Genomic DNA, 26,521 nt, shown 5'->3' with positions numbered 1-26,521 from the left:
ACTCCAAATGTTTCTTTACAGCCCTGACCAGGTGCTAACAATGTTCCCAGCTCTTACAGGCTTGCAAGATCTTTCATATGAGAGCATATGCACCAAGACAAATTCTTTGTGTGTCCAATCACATTTGGCCAATAAAGAATTCTATTCTATCATTATTCTCTGCGAAGAATGTTTTCCAAGCCTTACGTCTTTGCAGGTTTTTTCATTGCTCTACTTGCTCAGAATTTTTCTTTCCAGTCTTAACCAGGTTCTAACAATGTTCCTAGCTCTTACTGGCTTGCAAGCTCTTTCATTGTTACTCTCTCCAAATAAGATTTTTTTTAAAGCCCTAACCAGGGGATAAAATAATGTGATGAGACTGACCAGACTAAGGATGCTAGCCAGATGAATATCTGGTAAGCAGATCCTTTTACCTATTTTCCTCCCCAAAAACTAAGGTGCGTCTTATACTCCAATGTGTCTTATACTCCAAAAAATACGGTATATCAGGCAAATATTTTCTTTTAAATAAATCTTTTTTTAATAAAATCTCATTGATAAATTGAAATGTCTGCTACTATCAAAACAAGTTCCCAAGCACTTTAGTTTAATATTAAAAAATTCATCTGCTATTCCACAGAACAAAAATGACATCTAATGGCAAGTAAACTACCATCAAACAAGTACTTTTCATCACCATATTTACAAATATATTTATAAAAAGCCATAATGCCATTGCCAATTGTCATTTTATGAATATTATATGAAAATAATAAACAAGGGTGGTTAGTAAATTTCAACCTTAAAACTGAATGCTTATATTGTAGTTACAATATACTCACACTTCTATGCATTTTGTATTAAATTTAGAATCATTCTGCCACCTAGTGTTAAATCTTTAACAGTATTTTAGTTACTACAACAAAGGCACTGAATGTGTCATGCAATATTTATTTGTTTGTATACCGCTCTTGATTTTTTTTTAAAACAAATATTCTTATTTTCGTCCCACACATGCATATCTGGAGCAATTTTTAAACCAGAAAATTATGCATATCTCATGTGCTTTTTTGTAATATACATACACTGACTTGCCATAGAATTCCATATGCTTTCACCTATACAACATTCAATCATAATATAGGGATTTTTTTAATGGTTTTTTACTAACACATTATAAAAGTCTATACTATAGTATTTGTCAAGCTCTTCAATAGTAGAATTAATTTGCATACCAGTAAAATACATTTCTATTCTAGAAAGACAGCATTTATTGAATTAAAATATTTGCTTGTCTAATACAATACTATCCAACTTTGGGTTTCCCAATTTCAAAATTTCTCACAGGCCTATTTCAGGATTGAATCTATGCTCTCTGAAAAATCTCTGAATGTCTATTTTTGAATATGTGGCAGTAGAAGAATTTGAAATATTTCTCATTATTTATGTTTATATGAATCCCAGAAAGAGGCCAAGTTTTAAAGACTTCTATACTGTATTCTAAGAAAGAGAGAGAGAAAGAAAAAAGATACTCTTAGTAGGTATTTACAAAACCATTTTCGTAATAAAATAAGACAATGTATTGTTATATATTCAATAGAACATTTTTGTCAGGATAATTCAGTTTCTTTCAGTAATCACAAACTGGCACTGTACTATCTATGTCCCACTTCAAAAGCCCATTTTTGTTTTTAAATGTAAAGCACCGCAGAGCGGTAACAAAAAATACTGCATAAAGGAATTTGGCTTGCTAACAATAGTATAATCAAGATGACGAATGCCTTACATTAATTAAATGTTTGATAAAAGGATAAAATTGTTTTATTTGTTTTATTTATTTCTTCTAATCAGAGAGAAAAAGACAATTTCCTCAATGAAAATGTAATACTAATGTCATTCTTGCATTAAATTGCATCAACACTGTAACTATGAAAGCTATAAAGAAAGTTTGTTAAAACTGTTAAATATTTAAGCTGATTATTCGTAAACAATTTTCAAAGTAATATTTATGTAACCCGTGTCATAAAGTTATCATTAACAAAACATGCATGTAAAAATCCCATGTTACAGTATAGTCTTGCCCTTTTTTGTTAATAAGTCCTATGGATTCTACTTATTCTTTCCTCCCAGCAATAATATATCTAAGGCTAAAGGCTACTTTTATTTACTAAATACTACCGTGTTTTCCCCAAAATAAAACACTGTCTTATTTTCCTTTGAACCCCAAAATAAAGGCTTGGCTTTTTTTTTAGGTGTGTGTGTGACTTATTATTTTGGGATATATTTTGGGGGTGGCAGGTGAGGTGGGGGAGAAGCGAGGGGCAGGAAGACCTGCCATGCCCAGTGAGCGGGGTGGAGAAGAGATGGCAAGAATCGTGGCTAGTTTTGCAGCTGATTGAGATTGCAAAAGCAGCAGGAGGCCCCACATGTTCTGGCGTTCCTTTCAAGAATACTCTTACCTCAATTGGTTGCCAAGAACTTGAGGCTCCCTGGGGTGGAACCCAGAGCTTGAGAGTGTCTTGGGAGGCGAAACCCATTTACACAACCAAGCCTCTCTTTCAGGTGGGGAGGAAGCCTCCTCTTACCATGCAGCCAGCTAGTTGAGAATCATCCAGTTCTGAGAACTGCTCCTTGGCTGGACATACAGTGGGGAAAAAAGTATTTAGCCAGACACCAATTGTGCAAGTTCTCCCACTTAAAAAGATGAAAGAGGCCTGTAATTGACATCATAGGTAGACCTCAACCATGAGAGACAACATGAGAAAACACATCCAGAAAATCACATTGTCTGATTTTTAATGAATTTATTTCCAAATTATGGTGGAAAATAAGTATTTGGTCAATAACAAAAGTTTATCTCAATACTTTGTTATATATCCTTTGTTGGCAATGACAGAGGTCAAACATTTTCTGTAAGTCCTCACAAGGTTGGCCCACACTGTTGCTGGTATGTTGGCCCATTCCTCCATGCAGATCTCCTCAAGAGCAGTGATGTTTTGGGGCTGTTGCTGGGCAACACGGACTTTCAACTCCCTCCAAAAGTTTTTTATAAGGTTGAGATCTGGAGACTGGCCAGGCCACTCCAGGACCTTAAAATGCTTCTTCTGAAGCCACTCCTTCGTTGCCCTCACAGTGTATTTGTGATTATTGTCATGCTGAAAGATCCAGCCACGTTTCATCTTCAGTGCCCTTGCTGATGGAAGGTGGTTTGCACTCAAAATCTCACAATACATGGACCCATTTATTCTTTCATGTACACAGATCAGTCATCCTTGTCCCTTTGCAGAGAAACCGCCCCAAAATATGATGTTGCCACCCCCATGCTTCACAGTAGGTATGGTGTTCTTTGGATGCAACTCAGCATTCTTCTTCCTCCAAACACGACAAGTTGTATTTCTACCAAACAGTTCTACTTTGGTTTCATCTGACCATATGACATTCTTCCAATACGGTTTTGGATAATCCAAATGCTCTCTAGCAAACTTCAGACGGCCCCGGACATGTACTGGCTTAAGCAGGGGGACATGTCTGGCACTGCAGAATCTTGAGTCCCTGGTGGTGTAGTGTGTTACTGATTGTACCCTTTGTTATATTGGTCCCAGCTCTCTGCAGATCATTCACTAGGTTCCCCCATGTGGGTCTGGGATTTTTGCTCACTGTTCTTGTGATCATTTCAACCCCACAGGATGAGATCTTGCATGTAGTCCCAGATCAAGGGAGATTATCAGTGGTCTTGTATGTCTTCCATTTTCTAATTATTGCTCCCAGAGTTGATTTCTTCACACCAAGCTGCTTGCCTATTGCAGATTCAGTCTTCCCAGCCTGGTGCCGGGCTACAATTTTGTTTCTGGTGTCCTTCAACAGCTTTTTGGTCTTCACCATAGTGGAGTTTGGAGTGTGACGGTTTGAGGTTCTGGACAGGTGTCTTTTATACTGATAAGAAATTCAAACAGGTGCCATTACTACAAGTAATGAGTGGAGGACAAAGGAACCTCTTAAAGAAGAAGTTACAGGCCTGTGAGAGCCAGGCTACTGAGTGCCAGCCTGCACAGCTACTTGATGCTGTAAGTGTGCAGCAATTCAAGAGATCAATATCTCTCTGTGGGTGTTAGCAACAGAGAGAGAGAAAAAAAATGGCGGAGGGGAGCTGGATAAGGGGACCAAACCTCCCCTGTCCAGAAGCAATGTGCATAGCAACAAGAATTGGCTACAATTCTTACTGTATGAGGCTGCATGTTGTAAAGAATGAAGCAAGGTGAAGGGATGGAGGACAAAGCAAGACAGAGGCTGTGGAGTTGCCCCAAGGCCCCACATTGGTTGCCCTTCAGCCAGGCCATCCATGCCAACCCCCCCTCTCCCCCACATGTATAGAAGTCACACATCACACACACATCAACCCTTTCAAGGAAGCCACTAACCTGCTTCATTCTCCATCATCACATGCAGGGCAAGAAAAGTAGTCTCTTGGACTATGGTAAAAAAAAAATACTGGTAGTTCAGACGTTCCAACTCTCATGAAGAAAAAAAAAATCTCATGAAGCTGGAAGGTATTTTTATCATAATCCCACAGACTACTTTTCTTGCCCTGCATGTGGCAGTGGAGAATCGAGCTTGAAAGCAGGTTAGTTGCAAGGCTGAAGGCTTCAGGTGGAACATTTTGGGGATGTGTGTCTGTGCTGCGATCCCAAGTAAAGAACAGGAAAAGGGGTGGAGGCCGGCAACTGGGGAGGTACTCTGGAGATCTGGGCACAGCCCCCACTGCCTCAACTGATCATTTGGGCAGCAATTAAGGGAATGAATCTCCATAAGGTGACGGGGAAGCAAAGGGCTGCCTCCTATACTGGCCACGCCACCTGTTCACTAGGGCTTATTTTTCAGTGAAGGGTGTATATTTATGCCCAACCCAAAAATCAAGACATATCCTATTTGCGGGAAAACACGGTAATGAGCCATTTAATACTTTTAACAATTTATAATATAGGATAAAATAGGCCTTCAACAATTCAATTGTCTCAATGCAAAAATAAAGTATTATATAGCAATAAATACGTTAAATGGAAAAAATGAAAAACAAACATTTAGTTGGTAATTGTGTCTTTTTTCCAACAAGTGCTATTAATAAAAAAGTTATAAAACACCCTAACCCCAAAGATCCTTTCGTTCAGAGATCCTCAAACTTGGCAACTTTAATACTTGTGGACATCAACTCCTAGAATTCTCTAGCCAACTATGGCTGAACAATGAAAGGATCTTCTATTGTTTTGACAGTAGAAAAGCAAATGAACTGAAAACTTTCTACGGACATATGAAATTTCCACTATAAGAGGACAACTGTATATTCATACTATCTGTTTTTGGTTTCATGATATATAACTCTTACATTAATAAGTTGAAAGGAATCCAGGATTTCAGATCAAAAACGTATCAAAATAAGATACGGTAGCTATAAAAGATCTTTATACAACACAAATTAGCAGGTCCCAAAAACTCTTGAAGGCTAACCCTCAGATTTAATGCTATTTTACTGTAAGATACTTTGCAACTTAATAGTCATAATTGTCCACAAACTAACTTCGTTATACTCCTCTACACACATCATATGTTCCTTACCATCATTCGAAAGCTAGCATGTGTTATTACATTTTTAGATTTTATCCTCACTTTATCACTTAATAAGTAATTCAGTGTGGCAAACATGCCTAACACGCTTTTCTCCTATTTTCCTCATAATAACAATCCTGTACAGTGAATTGGTCTGGGAGAGAGTAACCCATCCAAAGTCATCCAGCCAGCTTTCATGTCTAAGGTGGGACATGTCTCCTGATTTCTAGGTCAGCACCTTAACCACCAGCTCAAACTGGCTACTGCTATTTTAAATATCATTATTTTAACATATAGTTTTTCTAGTAAAATACTAGCTTTGTAAACACTGAACTACATAGAGATTATTATTTTTACTGAAATTAGAACTACAATTATGCATTTACTGTGATTCACATAACTTTTAAATAACATTTTAGAAATGTTATTTTTTGCTAGGCTGCTTTCTATACCTGCAAAACCCCACTTATATTTATTAGTTAAATTATTAGTTATTATTATTATTAGTTGAAAAATAAAGCAATATAAAATATTGAATATTACAAACATGTAGGCACATAGTTTTATTAGATAATGCAGAAGAAAATTATTGCAGAAAAATCAGATACAAGATAGATTATCAAATTATATATTTTAAGGCATGGAATACATTTCATAGAAGAAATAAAAGATAAATTCTGAAATTCTAACTACAACTGTAGAATATCCAGAGATTTTGAAGCAAAGATTTTATTTTTTCAATAACATAATTTAAAATTTTGGAAACATTAATGTACAGTTCATGTTTATTTTTAAAATATTATTTACATATACTTTGTTATTTCATAAAATCATAAAGTTGGAAGAGATTATTTAGACATCAAGTCCAACTCTCTGCTCAGTATAGTAATTCTTATTGTCTTGGGGGACTTCAACCTGCCGTCACTCGGCGAAGCCTCTGGACTGGCACAGGAATTCATGGCCACCATGACAGCCATGGACCTGACTCAAGTAATACAGGGTCCGACTCACGAGGGAGGGCACGCACCCAACATGGTATTCCTCTCTGAGCAATTGAGTAATGGTCTGAGACTAAGGGGCTTAGAAATATTGCCTTTGTCATGGTCAGACCATTTTCTACTACGGCTTGACTTCCTGGCTCCAATCCTTCCCCGCAGGGAGGCGGAACCAACTAAGATGTTCCGCCCCAGACGCCTGATGGACCCAGAGGGCTTTCATACGGCGCTTGGGGTTATTCCAGATGCACTCGTCCACAGTTCGGCGGAGTCTCTTGCGGAAGCCTGGAACAAGGCTGCAGCGGAGGCTCTCGATCGGATTGCGCCTTTGCGACCTCTCCGTGGCGCTAGACCCCGTAGAGCTCCATGGTTCAACGAGGAGATCCGGGAGTTGAAACGCCAGAAGAGACGTCTAGAGAAGCGATGGAGGAAGAGCAAGTCTGAATCCGATCGAACACTTGTAAGAGCTTTTATTAAGACTTACAAAGTGGCGCTCAAGGCGGCAAGATGCACGTATCATGCCGCCTTGATTACATCAGCGGAATCCCGCCCGCCCACTCTGTTTAGGGTGACCCGCTCCCTTCTTAATCAGAGGGGAGTTGGGGAGCCCTTACAGAGTAGTGCCGAGGATTTTAACATGTTTTTCACTGATAAAATCGCTCAGATCCGGGCGGGCCTCGACTCCAATTGGAAAACATAGTCGGCTGACAACGAGTCAGTTGAGGTGATTGGGGCCCGTACTTGTCCATCTGTCTGGGAAGAGTTTGATCTGGTGACACCTGATGAAGTGGACAAGGCCATTGGAGCTGTGAGTTCCGCCACCTGTTTACTGGATCCGTGTCCCTCCTGGCTGGTTTCGGCCAACAGGGAGGTGACACGGAGCTGGGTCCAGGAGATTATCAATGCTTCCTTGGGGAGGGGATCCTTCCCATCATCCTATAAAGAGGCGCTCGTGCGCCCCCTCCTCAAGAAGCCAGCCGTACTGGACCCAGCCGTACTTAATAACTACCGGCCAGTCTCCAACCTTCCCTTTATGGGGAAGGTTGTCGAGAAGGTGGTGGCACTCCAGCTCCAGCGATCCTTGGAAGAAGCCGATTAGAAACATAGAAACATAGAAACATAGAAGTCTGACGGCAGAAAAAGACCTCATGGCCCATCGAGTCTGCCCTTATACTATTTTCTGTATTTTATCTTAGGATGGATATATGTTTATCCCAGGCATGTTTAAATTCAGTTACTGTGGATTTATCTACCACGTCTGCTGGAAGTTTGTTCCAAGGATCTACTACTCTTTCAGTAAAATAATATTTTCTCATGTTGCTCTTGATCTTTCCCCCAACTAACTTCAGATTGTGTCCCCTTGTTCTTGTGTATACTTTCCTATTAAAAACACTTTCCTCCTGGACCTTATTTAACCCTTTAATATATTTAAATGTTTCGATCATGTCCCCCCTTTTCCTTCTGTCCTCCAGACTATACAGATTGAGTTCATTAAGTCTTTCCTGATACATTTTATGCTTAAGGCCTTCCACCATTCTTGTAGCCCGTCTTTGGACCCGTTCAATTTTGTCAATATCTTTTTGTAGGTGAGGTCTCCAGAACTGAACACAGTATTCCAAATGTGGTCTCACCAGCATTCTATATAGCGGGATCATAATCTCCCTCTTCCTGCTTGTTATACCTCTAGCTATGCAGCCAAGCATCCTACTTGCTTTCCCTACCGCCTGACTGCACTGTTCACCCATTTTGAGACTGTCAGAAATCACTACCCCTAAATCCTTTTCTTTTGAAGTATTTGCTAACACAGAACTGCCAATACAATACTCAGATTGAGGATTCCTTTTCCCCAAGTGCATTATTTTACATTTGGAAACATTAAACTGCAGTTTCCATTGCTTTGACCATTTATCTAGTAAAGCTAAATCATTTACCATATTAGAGACGCCTCCAGGAATATCAACCCTATTGCACACTTTAGAGTCATCGGCAAATACGCAAACCTTCCCTACCAAACCTTCCCCTATGTCACTCACAAACATATTAAAAAGAATAGGACCCAGAACAGACCCTTGTGGCACACCGCTTGTAACCTGACTCTGCTCAGAATACTCGCCGTTAACAATAACTCTCTGATGTCTACGCTTCAGCCAGCTGCAAATCCATTGAACTATCCAGGGATTAAGTCCAATCTTCACTAATTTATCTATCAGCTCTTTATGTGGAACCGTATCAAAGGCTTTGCTGAAGTCCAGGTAGGCAATATCCACGGCACCACCTTGAGTCAAAGAAATCAATAAGATTAGTCTGACATGATTTGCCTTCAGTAAAGCCATGCTGATTTGGGTCCAATAAGTTATTGTTTTTTAGGTGCTGATTTATCCTCTTTTTGAGTAGAGTCTCCATCATTTTAACTACAACTGATGTCAAGCTAACTGGCCTGTAGTTACCAGCTTCTTCTCTACTGCCCTTCTTGTGAATAGGCACAACACTGGCCATTCTCCAATCCTCAGGAACTTCTCCTGTTAACAACGATTGGTTAAACAAATCAGTCAGGGGAGTAGTAATGACAGATCTGAGTTCTTTAAGAACTCTGGGGTGGATGCCATCTGGACCCATTGCCTTATTTATCTTTAATTGTTCAAGTTCTTCTAAGACATCAGCTTCTAAGATCACTGGAGCTGAATCCGTACAGCTGGAATTATCTAGGTCCCCAGCAGTCGGGTTTCAGGCCCGGTTACAGCATGGAAACTGCTTTGGTCGCGTTGATGGATGATCTCTGGCGGGCCCGGGACAGGGGTTTATCCTCTGTCCTGGTGCTTCTTGACCTCTCAGCGGCTTTCGATACCATCGACCATGGTATCCTTCTGCACCGGCTGGAGGGGTTGGGGGTGGGAGGCACTGTTCTCCAGTGGTTCTCCTCCTACCTCTCCGGTCGGTCGCAGTCGGTGTTAGTGGGGGGTCAGAGGTCGACTCCGAGGTCTCTCCCTTGTGGGGTGCCTCAGGGGTCGGTCCTCTCCCCCCTGCTATTTAATATCTACATGAAACCGCTGGGTGAGATCATCCAAGGGCATGGGGTGAGGTATCATCAGTACGCTGATGATACCCAGCTCTACATCTCCACCCCATGTCCAGTCAACGAAGCAGTGGAAGTGATGTGCCGGTGTCTGGAGGCTGTTGGGGCCTGGATGGGTGTCACCAGACTCAAACTCAACCCGGATAAGACGGAATGGCTGTGGGTTTTGCCTCCCAAGGACAATTCCATCTGTCCTTCCATTACCCTGGGGGGGGGGGAAACTATTGACCCCCTCGGAGAGGGTCCGCAACTTGGGCGTCTTCCTCGATCCACAGCTCACATTAGAGAACCATCTTTCAGCTGTGGCGAGGGGGGCGTTTGCCCAGGTTTGCCTGGTGCACCAGTTGCGGCCCTATCTGGACCGGGACTCACTGCTCACAGTCACTCATGCCCTCATCACCTCGAGGTTCGACTACTGTAATGCTCTCTACATGGGGCTACCTTTGAAAAGTGTTCGGAAGCTTCAGACCGTGCAGAATGCAGCTGCGAGAGCAGTCATGGGCCTACCTAGGTATGCCCATGTTTCACCAACACTCCACAGTCTGCATTGGTTGCCGATCAACTTCCGGTCACAATTCAAAGTGTTGGTTATGACCTTTAAAGCCCTTCATGGCACTGGACCAGAATATCTCCGAGACCGCCTGCTGCCGCACGAATCCCAGCGACCAATTAGGTCCCACAGAGTTGGCGGGCCCTAGGGGAAGAGCCTTCTCTGTGGCGGCCCCGGCCCTCTGGAACCAACTCCCCCCGGAGATTAGAACTGCCCCTACTCTCCTTGCCTTTCGTAAGCTCCTTAAGACCCACCTGTGTCATTAGGCATGGGGGAACTAAGACATCTCCCCCGGGCATATACAATTTATAAATGGTATGTGTGTGTGTGTGTGTGTTTAGAAAATGGGGTTTTTTAAAAAATGTTTTTAGTAGAAATTTAGATTTGTTGTAAATTGTTTTTCACTTTGTTGTGAGCCGCCCCGAGTCTGCGGAGAGGGGCGGCATACAAATCTAAATAAACATAAACAAACAAACAATTCAAAGTCATTCAAAACAGATAGTTGTATAGGCTTTGCATGGAATGTTGTCATTATATAGTCCTGTGCTTACTTAAAAAGAATGTTTTGTATAAAAATATATAGTTTGAGAAAATAGTTGAGTTTTAAGTCTTTTCAAGTGATACATCTTCCAATCAATTTCAGGTCTTGAACTAAAGGTTCTATTTAACAGCACACTTTTATCATTTTATTACTGCATATGCTAAGTTTCTGAATTCCTTCACATAAGTCTATTTTAGTTTGATGTGAGTATTCTAAAGACATATTTATTTCTTTTGTATAATTACTTTCTATTTCTCTTATTTTATTAAATTTATGTGCTATATTATTTAAGATCTAAATGGTCCCCACTTCTATTGTTTAAAACAGTCATGAAAAGACTCTTCAATAGACTTTTGACGAGGAAAAGTGAGCCCCTCACTTTATTTCTTCTGTTCAACTCTGCTTGCCATCTTTTAGATTTTCATTCATTTCTTTAATGGTTGTGAAATTGCCACTTATTAAGATTCAGGTGATGTAGGTAGTTTAATAAATCATCATTAATAGTAGAGGTGGTAGGAAATATTTAGTTCTCTATCTTTTTCTTTGGGGTGGGCAGATGCCTTGCAAAAACTGTTAATTACATGTTTATCACAGTAAACACAATATAAGAATGGTGTCATCACTTTTACTGAAATTATATCACTTTTGAATAAGTATAAAATAGAGGCAGAACAACTTACTCTTCTTGGCGTAAATCATTAATGCTCCGATCTAATGAGATCATATCACTTGCTACCATGTTGAACCCAAATTCTTTAATGCTGGCTTGAACAGATTCTTTATATTCGGGTCCTAAAACATATGGCTTGGCTTCCTCACCAGGACCACCTACTACTCCATGGGATTCAGGTTCTTTGAGTTCAAAATTACCAAGAATTCCAGGTCGCAAAACAGGATCATGGTAGATATTTGCCTGTGGCTTAAATGTAAGATACTGTCTCTGCATAATATTTTGCTGATCATTCTTTTCACCAGCATGAGGAAATCTCTCGTTTTTGGCCTTATTCCTTCGTCGAATTGATTCCAAGTCTACTTCCACACCTTCAACATGAGGCCAGGGTAACACTGGTTTAAATTTGTTGTTTCCAGGAATTGGACCATTATCTCTATTGTTTGGCATTAGATTGATGGCTTCTTTGTAGTCCTACACAAACAATAAATATAAAACAAAGTGAATTAGTTACACAGCAACTTCAATTTCATTTTTCCACGTTATTTTCACTGTCAGTTTATCAATATGAGTATCATACAAATTGATAAGATTGATCTATATTACAGGCTAATAATTACAGAAATTACTTTCTCACAGTCATGTTTTAGATCACAAATGAAGGCAAATATAAATATTCTAGGATAATGTTGAAGGAACCAGTCTGGGTTGGTCACTGGGATCAGAGGTTTTCTTCTTCCAAGCTTTTGGATTTTTGCTGGACCCAATGTTTGGAGAATTCCTCTCTGTGCTTTGGGCTATTCTCTTTGTGGGCTATTCTGTATACCATATTTTTCGGAGTGTAAGACACACCTTTTTCCTCCCTAAAAGAAGTTGAAAATTCAGGTGCGTCTTATATTCTGAATGCAGCTTTTTCGAAGCTTTCCCCCCCCCCCCCAGCCCTGACTAGGTGCTTACAATCTTCCCATTGTTACTGTCTGCAAAGAATGTTTTCCAAGCTCTAAGTCTTTGCAGAGTTTTTTTCCTTACTCTAACTTGCTCCAAGCAAGTTTCTTTCCAGCCCTAACCAGGTGCTAACAATGATCCCAGCTTGCAAGATCTTTCATTGTTACTCTCTGCTAAGAATGTTTTCCAAGCTCTAAGTCTTTGCAGATTTTTTTCATTGCTCTTAATTTGCTCCAAATGTTTCTTTCCAGCCCTAACCAGGTGCTAACAATGTTCCAACTCTTACCAGCTTGAAAGGTCTTCCATTGTTATTCTGTGTGAAGAATATTTTCCAAGCCCTAAGTCTTTGCAGTTATTTTTCATTGCACTATTTGCTCAGAATTTTTCTTTCCAGCACTAGCTAGGTTCTAACAAAGTTGCCAGCTCTTACTAGCTTGCAAGCTCTTTCATTGTTACTCTCTTCAAATAAGATTTTTTTTAAAGCCCTAACCAGGGGATAAAATAATGTGATGAGACTGACCAGACTAAGGATGCTAGCCAGACAGAATCTGGTAAGCAGATTCTTTTCCCTATTTTCCTCCCCAAAAACTAAGGTGCATCTTATACTCTGAATAATACGGCAATATTCTGTTGTACGGTGCCTAGTTGTGTGATTGCTTGGAGGTCACAGATACTTGTTTTTTAGTAGTTGATTGGGATGTTGATGGTCAGCTATTAAGTCATTAATTGCCATTTCCTTGTGCTGCCAAGGTCTCACTCTCTAAGCATTGATAAATTGGTGGTAAATCAACACTCCTGTTGACTGACAAGGGATTCCTTTCCCAGGCTTCAATTACTTCCCTCACTGTTTTTGTGCCTGCTCATCCAACAATTTTGGTAGCTATAAAATTGAATGTTTGTCCTTGTTCACTGCAATGTGAGGCTACTAATGAGTTCAGATCCCCTTGCCTGACTGCTTGCTTGTGTTTTGCAATCTGTAGTCCATGCAAATGATCCTGTATATTACATTGGAAGCATCTGTGACGTTCAAGCAATCTTTGCAATGCATAATTGGTCCTCATGTGGTAGCTTCTGGGTGATATGTGATGCCTACTTGCAGATCTCAGAAGCTATTTTCTAGTTTCTGAAATGTTTTTGATGTATGGCAGGATGTGCCATGTAGTTGGTTTTATACCTTGTTTCTTTCTGTCGCTCCACGTGTTGCACAGACATTGTGTAACAAATGCTTGTGGGTGCCCATTGTGCCTGAATTGTTAATGTAGCTACCCTCCAGGCAGAATTCAGTCACTTCAGAATTTCCCACCAATCTTAAGGGAGGCTTTCAGGAGCTTTCTTGAACTCTGAAATGTGGAAGTAATAAGCCCCACCCCACCCCCGAACAAAATAGCTCCCAAGCTGTTTTTCTTGGATACAAATCCTAGAGAGTTGTTTGATTTACATAAGAATTTCCGGACATGATATCAAAACAGAAGCTTGGAGTGAATTTGGAAGATGAGAAGAAAAGTATGTCAACAGATACTAGATGGCGAAAGTCCCTATTCCATATAGTGTAGCAAGAGAGGACATGGAGAGTAGAGCTGTTTGAAGGAGCTCCTCTTTTTATAAGAAAATAAACTGTTGAACTTCCTTACCTGAATGGTTATTCTCAATCGATTGAGTAGTCCACAGTCAGTGGGTTGACCTCTGTCTGTCAACCAATCAGGACTGAGCCCATGTTATAAAAGCCCAAGTTCTGTCAGTCTTCCCACTTTCTTTCGAAGTTCGAAGCTTGGGCTAAGTGTGGTCAACAAATATACAAGACTGACAGAAATAACATACAGTCGAGATACGTAGAGTAGGACACCAGAATAGGTATAGATTTGCTTTATTTATTTATTTATTTATTTATTGGATTTGTATGCCGCCCCTCTCCAGAGACTCGGGGCGGCTAACAGCGACAATAAAACAGTGTACAATAGTAATTTGGTATTGATGATTAAAAATCAATTAATATAAAAACCAAACATACATACATACATACATACCATGCATAGAATTGTAAAGGCCTAGGGGGAAAGAGGATCTCAATTCCCCCATGCCTGGTGGCAGAGGTGGGTTTTAAGTTGTTTACGAAAGGCAAGGAGGGTGGGGGCCGTTCTAATCTCTGGGGGGAGTTGGTTCCAGAGGGCTGGGGCCACCACAGAGAAGGCTCTTCCCCTGGGTCCTGCCAGGCGACATTGCTTAGTTGACGGGACCCGGAGAAGATCCACTCTGTGGGACCTAACTTGTCGTTGGGATTCATGCAGCAGAAGGCGGTCCCTGAGGTAATCTGGTCCGGTGCCATGAAGGGCTTTATAGGTCATAACCAACACTTTGAATTGTGACCGGAAACTGATCGGCGACCAATGCAGGCTGCGGAGTGTTGGTGAGAAGACAAGGTCAGAAGACAGAAATTGTACAACCTTCCTAGGAAGATTACGGGGAGGGGGCTGACTTTGGACTACTCAATCGATTGAGAATAACCGTTCAGGTAAGGAAGTTCAATGGTTTATTCTCCAATCATTGGAGTAGTCCACAGTCAGTGGGACCTGCCAAAGCCTGAGTCCCTCGGGAGGGTAACCCTAGGAATCTGGTGCAGATGCAGGAATTATCTGCTGGAGAACCCTTCTACCGAAGGCTGCATCAGAAGATGCAAAAGTGTCTATCTTATAGTGCCTGATGAAAGTGGTAGGCGCTGAACAGGTGGCTGCTCTACAAACCTCTTCTAGGGAAGCCTGCTTAGATCAGGTGGTGGAGACAGCTGCGCTCCTGGTAGAGTGGGCCGTAATACCCTTAGGACGAGGAGCTGCAGACATATATTAAGCTTTAGCTATGACACCCTTATCCATCTGCCAATGTTATTAGAATTTACTTTCCTCCCCATAGAGGTAGGGAGATACGAGATGAAAAGAGCCTCGGATTTCCTCCATTCTGCTGTGAGCTTTAAATAGATGCGTAAGGCTCACCTGACATCCAAAGTGTGCCACTTTCGCTCCAGAGGATGTACAGGCCTGGAGCAAAATGAAGGAAGGGAGAGTTCCTGGGATCTGTGGAACAATGAGTTTATTTTAGGGAGAAAGGAAGGATCCAAATGAAGGACGACCTTGTCAGATAAAAAGAGACAAAGGTCCTTGCGAATAGGCAGGGCAGCCAATTCGGAAATTCTTCTGGCCAAGGTGATGGCCACAAGAAAAGCCACTTTCTGAGTAAGGTGACGAGTGGAAGAGTCCCGGATTGGCTCATATGGAGGTTTTGTCAGAGAGTCCAGCACCTTGGTCAAGTTCCACGTAGGGAAACGATGAGCAATTGGGGGGGCTACGTATGGAGGCACCCCTCAACAGTCTTTTGATCAGTGGATGTTGAGACAATGGAGACAAATCTGCACAGGCAAGACTGATGATAAAGCTGATACCTGGCATTTGAGGGTATTAGGAGCCAGCCCCTTGGCGAAGCCGTCACTCAGGAACCCTAGCATCTGTCCTACCGTTAGGTCTGTTGGAGAGCATTGTGCTCCCTTGCACCACTTGCAGAAGATATGTCAAGTGGAGGCGTAGATCCATTACGTGGATGACCGTCTGCTGTTGATGATGAGGTCCATCGCTCCAGTGGGAACTTGGCAGTTAACTAATGTGAGCCGCTCAAGTGCCAGGTGGTCAGTTTCTTCCAGTGGGGGTCTGGATGGCATATTTACCCCTGCTTCAAAGTGTTGGTTAACACTGGAAGACGCCAAGGAGGGGATACAGATAAGGTCACAAGGTCTGCAAACCAGGCCCTGCGTGGCCAGTATGGAGCCACCAGGAGCAGTATGGAGCCACCAGGAGCAGCTGTTGGAAGAGGAGCAGATCCGCCCCCTCTTCCAACAGTTTGTGAATGACCCTGGGGATTAACACAAGGGGAGGGAAGGCGTAGAGAAACCCCTCCGGCGATGGGGAACAGAGGGCATCCGTGCCCTCTGCCCCCTGACAGTGGAACCTGGTGAAGAACTGGTAGTGAAAATGTCCACCCGAGGCCAGGCACAAATTTGCTGGAAGATGCTGGGATGCAGACTCCACTCCATCTGATCTATTGTGGAGCAGCTGAGCCAGTCCGCTGTAGTGTTGTCCTCCCCTGCGATGTAGTCCTCCTTGATAGAGTGCAGATGGTTCTTGGCCCAAGTGCAAAGTACCCTAGCCTCCTCCATGAGAGCAGAGGACTGAGTGCACCCCTGCCTGTTGATATGAGCCTTGGCTGTGGTATTGTCGGTGAGGACCAGAATATGTTTCCACACCATTAGCTGGCTCAGTTGTTGGAGGGCTAGGTAAACTGCATGCAACTCCAGGATGTTGATGGGCAGAGAGGACTCCTGTTCTGACCAAAGACCCTGTGTCACCGAAGAGCGAATGTGGGCACCACATCCCGAAAGACTGGCATCCGTGGTCAGCACCAGACGGAATGGCTGAAGGAAGCAGGAGCCCTGGCTCAAATTTTCTGGAGACCACCATAGAAGTGAGTCGCGGACCTTCTGGGGAAGAAAAACCCTTAAGGGAGAAGAACCCCTACCTTGCTTTTGGAAGGGAAGAAGGAACCATTGCAAGTCCCTAGAGTGTAGGCGTGCCCAAGGAACAATATTGATGACTGAAATGAATTTTCCCAGAAGTGTAGAAAGCAGGCGTAGTGGAACCCTGCGCTGACGCAGAATGGTAGAATTTAGATTCACAATGCTAGCCTGTTGCTCCTGGGAAAGGAACACCCTACACTCTAGGGAATCGATAATGGCCCCCAGGTGGACAATGGAAGACGTAGGGACAAAGTGACTCTTGTCCTCGTTGATAGAAAATCCATGGTTAGCTAGCGCTGTTAAGGTTACCTGAATATCGTGCAGGGCTTGAGTCCTGGAGGAAGCCAGCAACAAGATGTCATCAAGGTAACAATGAATACGCATGGGGAGTATCCTTAGGTAGCCTGCCAACGCTGCTAAGACCTTAGTGAAAACCCTGGGGGCTGAGGAAAGGCCAAAGGGAAGAACCCGGTATTGGTAATGAGCTCCCCCATAACAAAATCTAAGAAACTGTTGAAAATCGGGGTGAATAGGGATATGGAGATAAGCCTCCGTAAGGTCAACTGAGGATAGGAGGTCGCCCTTTCGTGTGCACGCCAAGATGGACTGAACTGAGTGCATCTTGAACCGCCGGTATTGAATATGATGGTTCAATCTCTTGAAGTCCACAATGGCTCTCCACCCCCACCTCACCCCGAAGCCTTGGGGATGGAATAAAACCCTGATCCAGCTTCAGGAATCGGCACCTGCTGAATGGCGTTAATGCTAAGGAGATGATTAATGGCCTCATTCATAAGGCACTTTTTCGCCAAGTTGTTAGACACAGGACACCGAATAAAGAATTGCGGAGGGGTGGAGAGGCCAAATTTTACCGTCTCCCTGACCTACGCGCCAGATGTGGTTTCCTCCCATTGGTCCGCAAACAGATATAGGCGACCACCCATGGGAGGATCCAGGTCCGATGAAGACTCACTTGGTGCAGAGGAAAGAATGACCTCCTCCGCCTCGAAAGGGCCACTTAGAACCTCTGCCATGAAATTGCTGGTTCTGGAAGGATCGCTGCCGTCTCCATAGAAGTTATGTTGCCCATAGGAGTAATACTGCCTAGCAGAAGTGGCAGGTTGGGCAGGGGAGCGAAAGGATCTTTTTGAGTTTGGGGTAGATTTAAAGCTACCTCTGCGATTCGCGTGCAGCAGAATCTTATGTTTATCTTTGTCTTCTGTGAGAAGGGGGTCCAAAGCTGGTCCAAAAAGATGCTGTCCATCAAAGGAAGATGTGGCGAGCTTCCAATTGTGCTTGGCGTCCGCTTGCTAGGCGTGTAGCCAGAGCAGCCTGCGAGCCACAATGGAAGTTGCCATCGTACGTGAGATGAATCTGGCTGCTTGGAGCGAATCATCTGCGGTAAGGCGAGCCGCCACCAACATTTTGGCAATGTCTTGGTGTGACCTGGTGTCCTCAGGTGGGATTCTGTCCTGCAAATCTCGCAACCAGGTTAAATTGGCTCTCGCAAAGAAAGAAGCTGAAGTGGCCGCTCTTACCGCCAGGTGCCTGTCTGGTGGTTTTTAATAAGAGTTGGTTCGGCCCTCTTATCTCCAAGCCTCAAGAGCTCTGCAGCCACGCCCAGGAGGTTCGTGGGAGACAGAAGGGCGGTGATAGGAGCATCCACTGGGGGTGTCTGGAGGCAAGAATTTAATTCTGGCCCAACATTAAAAAAAAAATTATCATTGCCGAGGGCATGGCCCCTCTGGTGTATTTAAGGAAAACAGAGGGTTGATGTCTGACCCAACAGAGGAGGGAGGAACTGCGTTCGCAATATTTGCTGCATTCCTGGCCTTAAACAACAAAGAGCAAAACAAAGCGGGGTGGAATAAACCCACTGTGGTTGGAGGTTCTGGTGGAATACCCTCATCATCCGATAGCTCCAAATCTGGACCCCTAGCATCCTCCTCTGCGGGATTACGAAACTCAGCCGGATAGGCCACCTGAGTCATGGTCTGGCCAACCTGAGTTTGAACCTGAAGAGGTGAAATCCCTGAAAGGATAGGTTGTCCCGCTGGAGTGGATGCAGGGAGTTGGGAATCTCCGATAAACCACATGCATTGAGAGACGCTTTGAGAAACCGCTGCAGAAATTATGGCCTGGATATTCGTAGGGTCCTGAAGGTCCTGAGTAACCAGGAGCATTGAAGGAGCCATGGCAGAAAAGGTAGTTGCCTGAGGGTAACCATGAGGAAGGATAAAAGGCAGAGGAGGAGGAGGAGAAGAGGAGGAAGGGGGGGGCAAGGTAGGATTGACAGATGAGGATTGTTAAGAGGATCCCCAAATGTCAGAATCTGCCAATACTAAATTATGCGATTCCATTAGTGTGATATCCACCTGATCAAATGGGCAAGAGGAAGCATCCTTAGTCAAAGCCGCTTTAGAGGCCTTGTCGCACCAGGACTCCTTTGCTTTGAGGGCCCGTTTCCTAGAGTGGGCAAAGGAGTAGCCAACATTACTGGGCCCCAGTGATTGAGAGTCACCTTCATGTAAAGGTAGAGGCTCCAGGATCCTGGTTCATTCCAGAAGGGGAGGCCATATCGGATATAGGCCCAGACAGATTAAAATGGCCACCCAGAACAAAAAGGCTGATGGCACGATGGAATAAGGTGAAAAATTATATTTTAAGTAGAATTTATGACGACACTGTGAAAAATAAATTCCAATCATTTTTTGTATGTAAAGAAATGTAAACCGGAGCCAAGGAAGAAATTGAAATTTATTGTAAATAATTTAACCCCCTAAATGGTGGTGGGGTTTATTGGTGTTGGGCACTTTTTCTTTAAGATTTTTTTGTTTGTTTGTTTGTTGTAATAAAAATTTAATAAAAATAAATTTTTAAAAAAACAGAACAAAAAGGCGAGAGGCCTAGGCTAATCCTAGTAGTAGGCCTCAGTGTCTGCCACTCCACCATAAGAGCTGCTCTACTTAAGAGCAACTCGAGATAAGAGCTGGGAGGGGAGAGATATTTTTGTTCTACTTACAAGCCCAAATTCGAGATACAAGCGCCAAGGAGCTGTCTACTGAAGCCAAACGCTAACTTCCGCGTTCGGCTTCAGGAGACAGCTGCGAAGCGGTGCGCGTGTTTTAAAAGGTTGCAGCCGGCCTGGGGGGCTCGGGGGGGTGCTTGCAGCTTTCTTTCTTGCTCTTTTTCTTTCTTTCTTTTACCTTCCCTTCCTCTATTTCTTCTTTTCTTTCTCCTTCCCACCTTCTTCCCTCCCTCCCTCCCTTCACTCATTCCTCTCTTACTCTCCCCTTTCATAAGTTTCCTTGCTTCCTTCCTCTGTTCCTGTCCCTTCCCCCTTTCTTTCTTTCTTTCTTTCTTTCTTTCTTTCTTTCTTTCTTTCTTTCTTGCTCTTTTTCTTTCTCTCTTTTACCTTCCCTTCCTCTATTTCTTCTTTTCTTTCTCCTTCCCACCTTCTTCCCTCCCTCCCTCCCTTCACTCATTCCTCTCTTACTCTCCCCTTTCATAAGTTTCCTTGCTTCCTTCCTCTGTTCCTGTCCCTTCCCTCTTTCCTTCCTTCCCACCCTCCGTCCATTCATTCACCCATTCCTCTCTTGATCGCTTAAAGCCGGTCCCTGGTGCAAAAAGGGTTGGGGACCTCTGTCCTACAGGATTGGGTGGCAGAGAAGTTGAACATATGTAAATTTAAAAGTTTAAGAAAGTTTACAAGTTAAGTGAAAGAAACTTCATTATTCATTTATATGTACATGTACATTTCTTCATTAAAAACATGTCTTTCTGCATAATTTAGACTAACTTTGTGAGTTTTTTGAGGGCTGGAACCAATTAAAATTATTTACATTAATTCCTATGGGGAAAAGTCGTTCGAGATAAGAGCTGCTCGACCTACCGCTTTTACTCGTGTCTGGATCATGGAGCAGGATCATGGCTTCGATTTCCAGGGAACTGAGATTCTGGCGCGAGATGAAACCAAGGGAGGTCGCCTCCTAAAAGAAGCCTGGTTCTCTAATGAAAATTCTTTAAATAGACATATTGATATGCCATCGGCATACCAGGCTTTAAGGCACCAGCAACGACTTAAAGGGGATAGGTCATTAGGATTGGATAAAGCCCCTAACAGAATTCCCCAGGCCGGGCATAGAAACCAGCTAAATGAGGGTAGAGCAACCCCCAACGGGAAGCAAGGGAACATACTGGAGCAACATGGAGGTAGAGGGGGAGGGGCACAATGCAGTTCCAACACAGGGGACAAGGGGGGATTAGAACAGTGCAGACCTAAGACGAGGGCATGGGCAAAAAAATTGCAAGAGCAGACATGTACCACTATAGAAAGTAACAACGATAATGGGGGGGAAAAAGTAATACCGAACACCTCCGAAGTATTGCCTCATAACTCCACCTCCTCCCTTGGGGAGGGAAAGAGGCAACAGACACGAGTAAAAGCGGTAGATCCCCCTTTAGCCAGCATGAGCAAGCCCACAATTAGGCTTGCCGCAGAGGGGAGGGAAGGGTGTGGCCCTATGACGCGGGCAATGAGCAGACTGAATAATGCTTTATAAAGGTGATTGTCTCCCATGGCATTTTAATACTCTGACGAAGTTAGCAGCACGCTAACGAAAGCTAAGTGGTTTTATTAACGTTTCTATGTTCCGGTGATCAAGATGGCTGCTGCCTCATCATTCACACACACACACACATATATATATATATATATATATATAATTTTCAAATTCAGCTTAAACATGTGACACATACAGATAGAATTGTCGGCTATCAATAAAATTAACTGCCTTGGAAATGGCCCTGGGTTGGGCCGAGAGGCAAAAAAGGAGCTGTGATGTTCCTTCAATATACCAGGGTGATTCGACACAAAATGTAACCCTTCCCTGGTACAGAGCTGAAGGGATTGGATACTGTAGCCTAGAGGATAATTCTCTGCCTTACAAGGCAAAGGTTGCAGGTTCAAGTCCCAGTGGGTATGGCTAGCTGATGAGGCCAAAATAAGGCCGAAATAGATCTATCCTAGTCTCCCTTAATTTTCAAATTCAGCTTAAATTCAGTATATATATTTATTAAATTTTTATTACAACAAACAAAAATAAAAATTACTTAAAGAAAAAGTGCCCAACACCAATAAACCCCACCACCATTTAGGGGGTTAAATTATTTGCAATAAGTTTCAATTTCTTCCTTAGCTCCAGTTTACATTTCTTTACATACAAAAAGTGATTGGAATTTATTTTTCACATTGTCGTCATAAATTCTACTTAAGATATAATTTTTCACCTTCTTCCATTGTGCCATCAGCTTCTCCAATTTATTTTCATCAAAGTTATTTAATCTTATTTCCATAATTTCGAAGTGGATGTGGTCCACCATGTACCAGTACCAATTCTGGATTGTCCATTTATTGCTATCCTTCCACCCTAATACCACTACTGCTTGAGCGCTTTCCAAAGCTGCTGTTTTGATTTCTTTAAATTCTCGTAATTCCCCATATTTAACTAGTGTTGCTAATTCTTTCATGATTATCCAATTAATGTTTAGCATATTGTTAATTTCATTCTGTACTTCCTTCCAAAATTTTTGAACTTCAACGCATTCCCAGAGCATATGCATAAAAACTCCTTTTATTTGGCAACCATGCCAGCAATTTCCTTTTCCTTTCCTTTGGAAGTGTGCTAGTTTTACTGGCGTAAAGTACCATTTATGTAAGATTTTCCTTCTCATCTCTCTAATTCTTGTGTTCTTTATCTTATATATATTTTCTATTACTTCTTCCATCTCGTTTTCATTAATCCGTAATTCATTTTGCCAGTATCTTGTTAGGCCTTTAATCACTTCCTCTTCCACTTGTAGTAACATGCTATAAATCTTACTAGTCTGTCCTTTTGAATCATTAATCTTTTCTTTCAATATTTTCTCTAGACAGTTTTCTTCTCTCAAAAATACTTCTTTAATCTCACTTTTATTCAAATATTTGCATATTGCATTAATCTGCAACCATTTTTGTTGGCCCAACCACCATTCGAAGCGAGTTCTATTAACTCTTCCATCTGTCTCATATAATTGTTCTATTCTCATTATGCCTTTATCATTTAATTCCTTTATAACTCTACCTAGATTAACATCATTATTTATATTCAAAACATGCAACATTGATAATTTTGAATTCCTATTTACTAATTTCCCTTGCCATTTTGACCAAATATCTAGAGCTGCTTTCAAAGGATCGGCTAATCTATTGATTTCTATTTTACTCCATTTTTTAAATAAAATCTCTTTATTTTTAATATTATTAATCTCCCTTTCAAGTTTCACCCACTTCTTTTCTGTCAATAATTGTAATTCCATTAATCTTTCTATTTGAAATGCTTCTCTATATAATTCTAAATTTGGGCACCCCCATCCTCCATCTTTTTCTCTAGCAATCAGCCATCGTTTCCTTGTTCTAGGTTTTTTATTTCCTTCAATCCAAAAATTCATTTTATTGTCCCATTCCCTTAGTTTTACTCCTGGGAAGGTACCTGGTAAAACTTGGAATAAATACATCATTTTTGGAATAATCATCATTTTAAGAGCTCTTATTTTGGCCATTTTTCTCAAACTTTTATATTTCCACTTTTTAATTTGCTTTTGCATTTTTTTCCATATTAAATTGTAATTTGCCTCAGCGATTTTGTTTGGGTTTTTGATTAACCAAATTCCTAAATATTTCATTTTTTTACATCCTAATTTCAATCCTGAGATTTTTCGTATCTCGATTTGCTCTTTGGGACCTATATTCAAACAAAATATTTCTGATTTCTCAATATTAATTGAGAGACCTGATTGGTCTTTAAATTCCTGAAGTACAACCATTAATTTTTCCATCATTTCAATGGGGGTTTCAGACAATATTATGGCATCGTCTGCAAAAAGATTTAATTTCAAGTTTTCCAATTCGGTAACCCTTCCAGTCCTTATCATTTCTAATTTTGTTTGCTAGAACCTCAATTGCCATTGTGAACAAGATGGGGAAAAGTGGGCATCCCTGCTTAGTTCCATTTTGGATATTAACTTTCTCTGTTCTATTTCCATTTACCCTAATATAGGCCGTATTATCCTTATAGATTTCTTTTATAATTTGACAGAAATTTTCTCCCATATTTAATTCCTTACAAAGTTGAAACAGGCAATTATGATTAACTTTATCAAATGCTTTACACACATCTAACTTTAAGACGCATAATTTCTTTTTGGTAGTGGTAGCATGGTGTAACACATTAACAACATTTCTAATTGGTTCGTGAATTTTCCTTCCTTTAACAAATCCATATTGGTCTTCACCAATTATTTTTGGTAAGATACTCTCTAACCTATTTGCTATAATTTTCATAAATATTTTATAATCCTGGTTTAGTAAACTGATGGAGCGATAGGATCGAGTCTAACAAATCCCGATCTGGTTTTGGGATAGTAATGATCTCGGATGTCTTCCATGACTGTGGAATATTGAAGGTTTGAAGTATGTTATTAAATAATTTCTCCAAATAAGGTAATAATTGAGTCACAAAAGTCTTATAGTATTTCCCCGTAAGTCCGTCTGGGCCTGGAGCTTTGGCAGGTTTCAACCCATTAATAACTCTAATAATTTCATCATTTGTTATTATCCCATTTTATATTTGTTTGTCTTCTTCGGTTAGTTTCTCTTTAATCTCTATATTTTGTAGAATGACCTGATCTTTTTCATATAACTTTTCATAAAACTCTTTCATTATTTTTTGCAATTCATCATTACTACGTTTTATTACACCTTTTTTGTCCTTTAATGCAACAATACAAGATTTTTCTTTTCTTTTTTTTAAATAATTTGCCATTTGTTTCATTGATTTATTCCCCCATCCCATAATTTTCTGCTTTGCAATCAATCTCATATTATTCCATATTTGTTCATCCATAAGTCTCAGTTGCTTTTTTTATTTTTAATAAATTATTCCACTCCCTATTTCTTATAATTTTCAATCTTTCTTGAGTTAACTCAATATCTTTAATTAACTTTTTCCTTTCTACCTCACATTTTTTAAAATATAGATTTCAGTACTAATACAATTCCCTCTCCTAAAGGCCTTATGTGCATCCCAAATTATTGATTACTTCATATTTCCCGTATCATTTATTTTAAAATATTCAGTCAATTCTTTTTGGAGTTTCAATTTATCTTCTTCTCTTCCTGACACAAGAGGATTATATCTCCATATTTTTTGTTTATTATTTGAATCAAATACAATCACTGCTAATAATGGGGCGTGGTCTGATAACCAAATGCTTTCAGTTTCAACTCTTTTAAGATATGTATTCCCAGTTTTATTCATTAATATATAGTCAATGCAGCTAAACTTATTGTGCCTAGCTGAATAAAACGTAGCTCTATTTGTCGCTTCGGCATGAAGATCCATCATACCTAATTTATTTAAAGGCAAATTATTTTTTTCATGTTTCCCTGCTGTCAATTCAACATTAAAATCATCTGCCAGAATCACTGTGCCTTCTGCAAAGTTATTCAATTTACGCTTTGTATTTAATATAAATTGCTTTGTACAGTGGAACCCCGACATAAGAGCTGCTCTACTTAAGAGCAACTCGAGATAAGAGCTGTGAGGGGAGAGATATTTTTGTTCTACTTACAAGCCCAAATTCAAGATACAAGCGCCAAGGAGCTGTCTCCTGAAGTCGAACGCTAACTTCCGCGTTCGGCTTCAGGAGACAGCTGCGAAGCGGCGCGCGTTTTAAAAGGTTGCAGCCGGCCTGGGGGGCTCGGGGGGGTGCTTGCAACCAGCCTGGGGGGCTTGCCAGCACCCCCCCGAGCCCCCCAGGCCGGCTGCAACCTTTTAAAACATGCGCGCGGCTTCGCAGCTGTCTCCTGAAGCTGAACGCGGAAGTTAGCTCTTTTTCTTTCTCTCTTTTACCTTCCCTTCCTCTATTTCTTCTTTTCTTTCTCCTTCCCACCTTCTTCCCCTCCCTCCCTCCCTTCACTCATTCCTCTCTTACTCTCCCCTTTCATAAGTTTCCTTGCTTCCTTCCTCTGTTCCTGTCCCTTCCCTCTTTCCTTCCTTCCTTCCCACCCTCCGTCCATTCATTTATCCCATTCCTCTCTTGATCGCTTAAAGCCGGTCCCTGGTGCAAAAAGGGTTGGGGACCTCTGTCCTACAGGATTGGGTGGCAGAGAAGTTGAACATGTGTAAATTTAAAAGTTTAAGAAAGTTTACAAGTTAAGTGAAAGAAACTTCATTATTCATTTATATGTACATGTACATTTCTTCATTAAAAACTTGTCTTTCTGCATAATTTAGACTAACTTTGTGAGTTTTTTGAGGGCTGGAACCAATTAAAATTATTTACATTAATTCCTATGGGGAAAAGTCGTTCGAGATAAGAGCTGCTCGACTTAAGAGCCCAGGTCAGGAACGAATTAAACTCGTATCTCGAGGTACCACTGTATTTGCATTTGGGGCATAAATTACTGCTAATGTTATTACCTTGTTATTCATTTTTCCTTTAATAAATAACATCCTTCCCTCCTTGTCCCTTTTAGTCTGAATCAGTTCAAAGGGAATTCTTTTGTGTATT

At 41.5% G+C, this 26,521-nt stretch overlaps 1 protein-coding gene across 3 annotated transcripts in view; it reads right to left on the bottom strand.

Annotated features, from left to right (window-relative positions):
- Window positions 1-26,521, bottom strand: part of GALNT7 (polypeptide N-acetylgalactosaminyltransferase 7) — a 76,349-nt gene that overhangs the window by 39,981 nt on the left and 9,847 nt on the right. For all 3 annotated transcript variants that reach the window (XM_070757449.1, XM_070757447.1, XM_070757448.1), the window contains exon 2: window positions 11,420-11,883. In XM_070757449.1, the coding sequence (XP_070613550.1) occupies window positions 11,420-11,883 (464 nt within the window). The remainder of the gene's footprint in view (window positions 1-11,419; window positions 11,884-26,521) is intronic.

Source organism: Erythrolamprus reginae, chromosome 7 (genome assembly GCF_031021105.1).
Source record: "Erythrolamprus reginae isolate rEryReg1 chromosome 7, rEryReg1.hap1, whole genome shotgun sequence".
Classification (NCBI taxonomy): domain Eukaryota; kingdom Metazoa; phylum Chordata; class Lepidosauria; order Squamata; family Dipsadidae; genus Erythrolamprus; species Erythrolamprus reginae.
The sequence above is the reverse complement of the archived record's forward strand: the minus strand, read 5'-3'. Positions and strand labels throughout refer to the sequence as shown.